The sequence below is a fragment of the Hesperophylax consimilis genome, chromosome 5 (assembly GCF_061612785.1).
Source record: "Hesperophylax consimilis isolate HC1 chromosome 5, BYU_Hcon_1.0, whole genome shotgun sequence".
Classification (NCBI taxonomy): domain Eukaryota; kingdom Metazoa; phylum Arthropoda; class Insecta; order Trichoptera; family Limnephilidae; genus Hesperophylax; species Hesperophylax consimilis.
Genome location: NC_142840.1, coordinates 16228642 through 16239663, shown reverse-complemented (window position 1 = coordinate 16239663; position 11022 = coordinate 16228642). Strand labels below are relative to the sequence as shown.

At 33.9% G+C, this 11022-nt stretch overlaps 1 protein-coding gene across 1 annotated transcript in view; it reads left to right on the top strand.

The window, feature by feature from the left end:
- The first annotated feature begins 1097 nt into the window (after nucleotides 1-1097).
- The window catches only part of LOC149423575 (helicase POLQ-like), a 256916-nt gene continuing 246991 nt past the window's right edge, over nucleotides 1098-11022 (top strand). The window contains exons 1-10 of the mRNA XM_089631648.1: nucleotides 1098-1112; nucleotides 2262-2440; nucleotides 3507-3698; nucleotides 4847-4928; nucleotides 5587-5792; nucleotides 7560-7705; nucleotides 8144-8308; nucleotides 8643-9026; nucleotides 9587-9843; nucleotides 10808-10965. Coding sequence (XP_089487774.1) covers nucleotides 2366-2440; nucleotides 3507-3698; nucleotides 4847-4928; nucleotides 5587-5792; nucleotides 7560-7705; nucleotides 8144-8308; nucleotides 8643-9026; nucleotides 9587-9843; nucleotides 10808-10965 — 1665 coding nt within the window. The 5' untranslated portion in view covers nucleotides 1098-1112; nucleotides 2262-2365. The remainder of the gene's footprint in view (nucleotides 1113-2261; nucleotides 2441-3506; nucleotides 3699-4846; nucleotides 4929-5586; nucleotides 5793-7559; nucleotides 7706-8143; nucleotides 8309-8642; nucleotides 9027-9586; nucleotides 9844-10807; nucleotides 10966-11022) is intronic.

Genomic DNA, 11022 nt, shown 5'->3' with positions numbered 1-11022 from the left:
GTGTTTTGATTCGCTTATCAGACATCCAGTTTATGGTCTTTTTTTTTTTTTTTATTTAAGGAGAAAACACAGATACAGACAGTAATTAAAAGATAATTTTGTAAAACAATAACTTGAGAATTCGCCTGCATCCTAACTATTTCTCACTGATTGTCTTGTAAAATAAAGTTTTTTTAAATTCTTAAAAAAAGGAAAATTTTACGATTGCAACAGCATTTCATATGCTTTTTAATGTTTGCACCGAATAAGTTGTGAGTTTTGACGTCATCACACTCGGTGAAAACAATAAACTACTCTTGGCGGGTTGTGCAAACATGAAACATTGGGCAGGGCCACAATGTTTTTGTTTTTCGTAGCGGATATAATAATAACGTTGTGGTCCCGATCCAATGTTTTTGTTTTTGTCCGATGCTTTGAAAACATTTGGCTGCTGGAGACCCGCTGCAGTTTTATTGCCAGTTTGGACGACTTTGTTAATTTTTTTAAGCATAATCTGTTTCGATTCATTCGTGATGATTGCTAAATATATTTTCTAGATCTCTTGTGAATACAGATGCTAAACGAGGAACTCCAAATAAGACTTTTTTATGTCGTATATTTTCATTGTCCCCTTCATAACACCCTCAGCCAATTACAAATCATTTCAGGTATGATCGAGTTAGATTGCTTTTTGTTATGAGAATATGAATAAAAATATTAAGAAAGACAATAGGGAGCAGTGTATTTATTTTGATGTATCAATTCCTTTTTTAAATTTTTTCTGGTTTTTACCCTTCAAAGGTATTTTAGACCATCATTTCAAATTATTGAGAGATGAAAGGTGAATTTATAAATGAGTTTTGGTTAAATTGGCAAATTTCATAATTATATGGAAGATTATTTGGCGCAACTTTATGTGAATATATTTTTGTTATTACGGCCGACCCAAGGATAAACGTATTTGGAAGTTTTCTAAATAAAATAAAGGTTTTTTCTTTTTTGAATTTGACTTGGAAAAATCGCAAGTAATTATGTAGGTACTATGATATTATAAATACATTTTTTTAAATTATGGCAATACCACAACTGTCAAATCCTTTCAAATTCAAAACAAATTATTATTGACATTGACAGTGAGTGGTTTATTCAAGTTTATTTATGGTTTGACGAGTTTAGTAACATGACATGAGTGGTATATTTAAGAACATATCCTTTTACTGAAAATAATATCACTGAATAACGCCATATACGTTTCGTTTAGTTATTATTAATTTTCTCTAAGATATTTTTTCAAGATGGACACACAAGAAGATAATATGTTTCCATCTATATCCGATGCTGTTTTAAATGATGATTACGAAAATAAATCGTGCACCTTCAAGAGTCCGCGATTCTTTTCTAAAAGATACAATCTACTTAAGGACAGTAATAGAAGGAAAATGAAAACAATGTCACCTGCTTGCAAAATTAATTTACCAATACCAGGAAGTTCCAGTGCTACTTTTCAATGTGATAAAAGTAATTGTCGGGATGAAAACAAATCACCAACTTTATCGACAACTTTAAACCAAAGTAGTGACTATAATTCAATACCTTGTAATCAGGCGCAACATGTTTCTGCAGATGAGACTGTAATAGAAAGTTTTGACGACAAGGTCGCTGTAACCACAGATTTTGGGTTCCCTACTAAATTGGCAATAGATCAGATTGAACAATTAAACACATCACCAAATATAATTTCAACTCAAATACTAGATGAAAATTTATCAGAGTCTACATTGGCAAGCTTTGAAAAAAGTTTTCACACCAGTCAGAAAGACATGACAACTGTTAATAACGGATATCTAAACAATATAATGTTTCAAAGTTTTGATGTCACAGATCTGTCCCAATTGCACAAAACTTCTAACTTCCGAAATGAAATAATGGATACCTTCAATGATTGTGAAATATCTGTTTGCAAGTTGAATGATACTATTGGCATGATACAAGATAAGGAAAATGTTAAATCGAAACACAGTACCTTTATGGATGAATCTAATGACTCTTTTATGCTAAACGTCCCTTTGAATATATCAAAAATACATGAATTTGTAAAACCAAACCCTGTTAGTAATCGACAAGATTCCAATTATTTTTATGGACTACCTTTATTAGCAAAAACCTTAGTTTCTCAGTATAAAGGCATTGACAAATTATATGGTATGTAACATTTTTTTATTTGTGTATTCGGTAACATTTTTATAACATAATTTTAGTCTGTTTTTTGCTTTCTTTTACAGACTGGCAGAACGAATGTCTAACACTGCCTGCCATAGAAAAAAGACAGAATTTAATTTATGCCTTACCAACTAGTGGTGGGAAAACGCTTGTTGCTGAAATACTAATGCTGAGAGAGGTTATTTGTAGAAAGAAAAATGTACTTTTCATAGTGCCATTTGTTTCAATAGTCCAAGAAAAGGTAGGTATAATACAACATTTGTCTATTACATCAATATAAAAATCGGGATTAGAATATTGTCTGTTATTCAACGGTAGATTAAATTCTTGATATTCTACGACGTATGTAGTATAGAGATATCTGAGTGAAAATAGCAAATAGAAAAAATTGCTGATATTTTACAGACACTGGTAAAATTTACTTATTTTAAATATGTCTATTATTAGACATTTAGAAATGTTATAATGTTATACTTTATACTTCCATACTTTTCATTGATTTTCGGCATCTTTGAAAACACTTTCGCAAACTCAAAAACAAAATACAATGTAATCTCACGGAATGTATACTTTTTTCTAAAACTCTCGTTGCAAGAATTTGAACTTCATTGACAAATCAGAATACTCCATTTAATTGGCCTTATCTCTGAACCAATCATGAATTTAGACAAAATCCATTAGTACTTGAATTTGAATGGGTCGCACTTAACGAATCAAATGTTTACATCTCGAACTTGAGTTGGTTAAAGTACAAAATTTGCCTATAAACCCAATCCGTGTGTCTATACGTCTGAGGAAGACATGGCACGATCAAGTGAATCAGCTACTTGAGTCGGGCCATGTCAAGAGTCAGAATAATAGAAGAGTATGTATGAATGAGAATGAGGCAAGGAGTGTGTGCCAAGATCGAGTTGTTTGGTGGTCCATCTTCTCTGCCTACACAATCCGTGTATCCATAAAGTCTGACCTTATTTGCCTATAGATACAATCCATGTATCCATAAAGTCTGACCTTATTTGCCTATAGATACAATCCATGTATCCATAAAGTCTGACCTTATTTGACTATAAACACAATCCATGTATCCATAAAGTCTGACCTTATTTGCCTATAAATACAATCCATGTATCCATAAAGTCTGACCTTATTTGACTATAAACACAATCCATGTATCCATAAAGTCTGACCTTATTTGCCTATAAACACAATCCATGTATCCATAAAAGCTGACCTTATTTATTCAAGTAATGTATTATTTCTCAAAGCATATTTTTATTTGTGGTTTATTTAAGAAAACATTTATTCAGGTATGGGGCTTGTCTCCTTTCGCTGTGAGTTTGGATTTCTTTGTTGAAGAGTATGCAGGCGGTAAAGGTTCCTACCCCCCAAGGAAGAGAAGGACGAAGAAAAGTATCTATATTGCCACCATTGAAAAGGGATTAGGACTTGTGCGGAGCCTTACTGAAACAAAACGGCTCTCGGAAATTGGACTGATTGTTGTAAGTCAAGAAACAATATTCGTAGATGACACTCAAAAACTTTATTCAAATCTTTACCAACTACCAATTTCACATACCACTTTGGCTAAAAGTTACCACTCTGAATTATTGAAATGTCGCTTCTGACCAACAAAGGTAAGTCTCTTTATTCTTCTTGTGGTGTCCTATCAATGCTAAGTTATGATCATCACCATTTTGTTGAGTTACCGGCTACTCATGAAGCTTTAGACTCTGTAGAACAACAATATTTTTGATTCTGGTCCCATGGTATTGAATAGTCAGTTGGAAGAGATTTTAACCTTTCGTCACACGCTTGCAGTCTACGAATCCGCACCTACGTTTGTGTTCGGCAATGTTGACGATACTTTCAGGACATTCCTGGAATGCCTGGGCAGCCTGCTCGCACGTTCCCTAGTGTGATATGCAGTGATACAGTAAACATGTCAACCTAGAATTCGAATTGCGGTTCCAGATTTTGCATGCTTGCTGTTGTGCAAGTAAAGTCGACAAGCACTCAGAGGTAATTAACATATAGAACATTAGAGAACTTAAACTTATGGAACATTATAATGCAAGTTATTATTTTCATTATCTATGTAGTTAAAGATTCACAGCTATTTATTGCAAAAAGCAACTTCAAATATATATTTATTGCATATTATTTACTTGTGCCTAGCGATTTTTCTCTATATGGTGGTTTTACTTAACTTTAGTAGAGAGCCAAGTTGTTTTTTTAACATTACGAAAAGTATCCTAATATATAATTTTGTGGTTATTAAACAAAAACACAATCCCCAGTTCCACGCAACAATGTTCCAAACAGGGGCATGAAAATTAAAATTTATTTTATTTCAAGCAATTTTGTACTATCAACCCCAGATCTTGAGTAAATTTCTTTAAATGAACATATTCCACAACTTGGGAGGCGGGTATGGGTACCGCCGCCCTGGGAACCATTCATTGGATAACCAACACCTCTGCCATTGGTCTCCTGTTTGGAGCTAATGTAAAAAAGCCGATGTTTGCTGTAAAATACGTCAATGAGCCTATTTCCATTGGGTATATTAAATTACATGTTTATCGACCAAACCAACTCCTAAAAATTGTTTATATTAACTGATGTATGTATTTTTATGGTTTGTTGATAGGTAGACGAACTGCATCTGTTGGGAGAACCAAACCGAGGTTGCACCCTTGAAATGCTCCTTACAAATGTCATGTATTCTGGAGGTAAGTCATTTTATAATTAATACTTCAACTCACTTTATACATCTAATACATATTTGAAACACATTGGATTGACTTCATAATATTTGATACTATTTTCACTTAATGTATTATGTAATATTATTATATTCAGTCAGTCATTCATATAATTATACATATTAGAGTCAGCACTTCCAGAAATCCAAGAGCACTCTCATCCGGGCTGTAGTCCAGTGACACAGCACGTCCCTACACCATAGATGGTTTCCTTCCAAAACCATAGTAATACAAGTGCTAATTGTACACTTATATGCAATATCCTTTTATGTACATATTACTATATTATGGTATTTTATAAATAATTTGTCATTTCTTTCATTTTATATTAATCTGTATTGTATTATTTTTCTTTATATACCAGACAGAGCATTGCACACATTTCTCTGTTCCGCTCGGTTAAACAATAAATAATAATAATAATATTTGTCGAATACTTACGGTTCCGAATTAACTTGTTACAACAGAATATTCTAATGAAACATAACTACATCCATATTATTTTATTTACAGTTGTTTTCAAATGTATTATATTGCACTACTCCTACATCTCTTTCTGGAATATACTATTATTATTGTGTAGGTAAGTCATTATGTTAAGCACAAATTTTCTAATGATTTCCAGAAAATATTCAAATTATTGGCATGAGTGCTACTATAGGTAATATCGAAGAACTGGCTAGCTTTCTCAAAGCCCAAATTTTTACAAAGGACTTTAGGCCCGTGGAGCTGAAAGAGTATGTCAAGTGTGGAAAAGATATTATGAGCATTAACTGGAAAGCTTCAAGTGAAAACGAAAAAATTACCCACTCTAGGAAAATTGACTTTGGTGTAAGATATTATTTGTTGATTATTTTGATGATTTAATAATTAAAATACATCATTAAAGGCCCAATTTCATTAAGCCAGTAGCTTGCACTTAAGCCGTAAATGCAATATGCTTGCAAAACAAAAACCTCTACTCGCAATACCAATTGCATGCCAGTTGTGGTTTAAATTGTGCCAGCTACTCGCAACTTGCAAGTAACAAGTAGTCTGCAAAACGGAAACTTCTACTCGCAGCACCGCTTGCATACCGGTTGAGGTTTAAATTGTGCCAGCTACTTGCAATTTGCAGTAGCAATTAGCTTGCAGAATGGAAACTTCCTACTCGCAGTCCCGCTTGCATACCAGTTAACGTTTAAATTGTGCCAGCTACTCGCAAGTAGCTTTCACAGTGGAAACATCTACTCGCAGTCAGTGGCGGCTCGTGACTTTTGGGTGTTCTAGAGTGCTAATATGTATTACAAAAAATGGCATTATTGATGTTTTGTAGCTGAAAACCCTTTTTTTTTCGAAAATACGATTTTTTCTATGAAGATTTTCAGGACATTTCAGTTTTGCCGTGCGCGGCACGGTTATCCTGACAATCTTCATACAAAAAATCGAATTTTCGGAAAAAATTAAAAAATTGTTTTCAGCCACAACAACATATATAATGCCATTTTTTGTAATATTAGCACTCTAAAACAGCAAAAAGTCACGAGTTGTGGTTTAAATTGTGCAAGCTACTTTTTTTTAAGTATAAATATTCCATTTCCTACATACTGATCGACGTACTTCACAACATTGAGACATATCCCACGAAAAACTGCAGGACTTTTGGCTTCCTTAACATTTAAAGGGAGTTCATTGAACATTTTGAAACCTTTATAATAAATATTGTTTTGTGTTGCCGATAAATTTGTCTTAGGAAGCCTAAAATCATTGCAGCTTCTCGTATGATGGCCATAGACTGTACTACATATTAATACAAATACTTTTTGAAGTATAATCTGGTATCATTTACTTTTTATGTCACTTGCAAGTAACAAGTAGCTTGCACAGTGGAAACCTCTACTCATAGTACCACTTGCATGCCAGTTGAGCTTTAAATTGGGCAAGATACTTGCCACTTGCAAGTATCAAGTAGCTTACACAGTGGAAACCTCTACTCATAGTACCACTTGCATGCCGGTTGAGCTTTAAATTGGGCAAAATACTTGCCACTTGCAAGTATCAAGTAGCTTACACAATGGAAACCTCTACTCATAGTACCACTTGCATGCCAGTTGAGCTTTAAATTGGGAAAGATACTTGCCACTTGCAAGTATCGGTTTTCGTGCAAGCTACTGACATAACAGTAACGAGTAAGGGTTGATATAGTGATATGAAACAAATGAATTATGTAGTATTTTCTAATTTATATTAGCTTTTCCAAAAGCAAATAAATGATTTTGCGAAATTGAGTTAAATAACATGTATGGAATGTAAAAAATCAATTGTGTGAGATGATTTCAAATAAATTTCTATGTTAAAATCACACAAGTAATCCATATTATTTCAATGACCCTTGCACATGGAATGCAAACATTGTGAAGATATTATTCTCTAATAAAATGTTATAGGTACCAATTTTTTATTAAAAATTATTTTTTTACGATTTGCTTCACCCTTGAATTTTAGCTTTTACAGTAAAAATATTGTGGACCAGCATTCCTGCATTAATATCAGCAATAACATTATCTGTTTATGTAAGTAAATATTTTTTTCAACTTCTGTTCATATTATGTATTTCAGTACTCGGCAGAAGTTGAAAAAATAGACCCTGACCATCTGGGGGGCTTAGTGATGGAAGTTATTCCCAACAGTTCTTGTTTGATATTCTGCCCCACTAAAAAAAACGCAGAAAATGTTGCTGTCATTCTATGCAGAGTCATCTCCAAGTAAGAACTTTTTAATTTTAAAGTCAAAATATCATTTCCTAATGATAAATTTTCATAATATTGTAACATTTTGGTATGTATTTTACTTATTTAATAAATTTTTCTTAAAATTTGAATGTGCTCTATTCTATTTTAAAGTGTATGAAACAAAGCAGCTATTTTGACAGTAGTAGTTGGGTTTTGACATATTCATTATGGAGGGAAACTGCGATTAGGAGGTAAAAATGGCTTCGGGATTGGTTGGAAATCAGAGTAATAATAATAATAATAGTTTATTCCAAAATATGCATTGTATGATACTAAATTGAGAATAATTAACAGGAAATAAAAATAAATAAAACTGTTTACTTGAATTTATTCAAATGAACTGTGTTCTGAAACACAACTGTGTGTTCATGCAAGGATATTATTCAGATTTTCTTAATTTTATGTTTATAGAATAATTCTAGAGCACCGAAAGCAAGAAAAGTGTGCATTACTCAAGGCGTTGAGAGAAGAAAATAATGGAGAAAATTTACTTCTCTCTTTAATTCCATGGGGAGTAGCATATCACCATTCTGGCCTTGCCTTTGAAGAAAGGCGACTAATCGAAGAATGCTTCAGGTATGAATATTATTTACAATACATAAAAATGTCTATGTTTTTATTTATTTACTATAACACCCTTCACTTCTCCTATTTCCTATTCTGTTATTTCTTTAAGCTGTTTGAGTTCTCTTTGCAATATCTGTTCGAAAATGTAGCAAAGCCAAGTTAAACTATTCCCCTTTGGACATAAAATTTCATTCTGTCCTCCTAGAATCGATATGTGGTTAAGCGGAACGGCTTTCATACAAAACTTAAATTTAGATTTGAGGCCAATTTTTTGCATAAAAAAGGCAGCGCAGCCGTTCCTCTTAGTTACGTTTGTAATAATGAAATAACTTCTCATTTGCAGGTCAGGAGTCCTAAATGTGTTATGTTGTACTTCAACATTAGCTGCAGGAGTCAATCTGCCAGCGCAGAGGGTCATCCTCAGGGCCCCAATGGTGGGAAGGAGCTTCATGAACTTATCCATGTACAAGCAGATGGTTGGGAGAGCTGGCCGCACTGGGCTAGCAGGACAAGGAGACAGCATTCTCATCTGTGCCCCCTTCCAGACTGAGAAGGTCAAAGCACTTCTTTCCTCTCCTATGGACTATGTTTGCAGCAGTCTTCATGCCAACGATAGCCTCAATATGAGAAATTTTCTGTTGTCCGCCGTTGCATCAGAAACTGCTATCAATTTACACGCTTTAAAGAAATTGGTGAAAAAAAGTTTATTAGCCGTGCAGGCTGAAAGGTAATGGTATTATTTTTTCTTTCTTTCTTATAATGTTCGAGGTTTTGTAAATGCATAATTAGCAAGCAAGATCTTTCACAAGATCAGAGGTGAATGTTTTCGGTGGCAGTTATACGTTAAAGCTCCGTAGCTCATGATGGAAATGATGTTGTGAGGTTAAAAAATGTGTGTTTACCTAGAAATTCTAGACAGAAAAAAATGTAACATTCACGATCCCAGAGATAACCAAGAGTTTTGACTTCGACTCTTTTGACAAAATCAGATTTCTACTTTATAGAAAAAGAAATTCCATACATTTAAACTATTCCAAGAGCAAATGATTCAAATGTCTAATATGTATTGTTCACTTTTTGATGATCTCAATGACACTGCAAATTTCATTACATTTTTTTTTGTTTTTAATTTTGAAAATGAAAGTAAGTACTCACCAATCAGATTTACATCGGGGAGTCCTGCAATACATCTCAAACATTTTACACCCCTTTTATTATCCATAACTCCTTTACTTACTTACTTTTGCTTAACAAAAAACTTTGTTAACTTGTTTGAATCATTTCCAGATTAAATGTTTCCGTAAAAGACATAGTAAAGGAAACAGTACGCACACTCTTCAGAATGCACGCCATTGTATTAAAGAGTGACGAATCAAAGAATACTGCATCTTTAAATACATCTGTAACGATTGACCAGACAATGAAACAAGCTATTGATGAAACAATGGATAATGAGGCTGTCAGCAAACCAGGCAAACGTAAAATAAATATCTCTGATAATATGGAATTGACAGCGACCAAATTGGGAAAAGCTGCAGTTAGAGGTAAATGATCACTAGATAATACAAAGCAGAAATGCCTTCCATGTAGATTTGAATGGAAATCAATATCGCCACTGACTTGGTACCTTTTCATTGTAGCCCATTTAGCACACGCTCAGTCTCTCTTGCACTTGCCTGAAATCGTATATCACCATCACATTTGATTGAAATGAAAATTTCATTATGATGATCAAACATAGTTCTGCATACACGAAATTTTGGATCACGAAACACGCTTATATCGCATTTATTGTATTCGTCTGTAGTCTATGTAAATATATCATTATTTTAATGACCTCAGCATGTCTGTCAGTCTAGCGTCCTACCAACCGGGCTGTTGAAATGAGAGTTAATCTGTATCTTAAGTCCCGTTCTCATCTGCAAGCTGTAACTGTTGCCATTACTGAGACAGTAACTAGGCTCTATATAGACTCACTGTGAGTCGCATGCGAACCACGTTTTTTGGTAATGGTAAGGTGTTACGGTTTTAATTTTTTTTTATGTGAAACCGTGCAAGAGCCTCAATTGCTCCCAATCGTTTGGACCCAGTGAGACTATGGCATCCCCAATTGGGGCATGTTCTGAGGGGAAGAGGTAGGTGAGGAAGTACCTGGCTCAGATCTGGTCAAGAAACACGGCCAAAGTCATTTCAAGCAACGTTTCTGAATGGTGGTCTTACACCAGGGCGATACTGAGAGTATATTCCCCTTTGGAACATGCTGCCAATATACTATATATTATTTTAAATTAGTAATTTGTGAAATATCACAAATTGATTAAATAAAAATTATTTGCGCAGACCGGAATTTGAACCCGTGATCTCCGGCTCGCCAGTCAAGGCCATCGACTTTATTACCTTTACTCACTTAGATACTCTGTAACTGAATAAAACAAATGGTCCAGAAAAAAATTGACCTCCAATAATGTTGGCTTTTGAAAAAACGCTGTTCAATTATTTTACTTTTAGGCGGAATGCAGCTAAGTCGTGCCAATCAATTAAATAAAGATCTGAAAGAAGCTCAGAATGGCTTAGTTCTCATAGGCATTGGCCACCTTCTCTACTTAGTGACTCCTTATGATCTTGCTGAATCAATTAAACCTAATTTAGTGATCTATTATTCTGTGGTAAGTGATTTTACTCGTGATCATTATTTTCATTCCACTTTTCTTCTCTATTCAGTG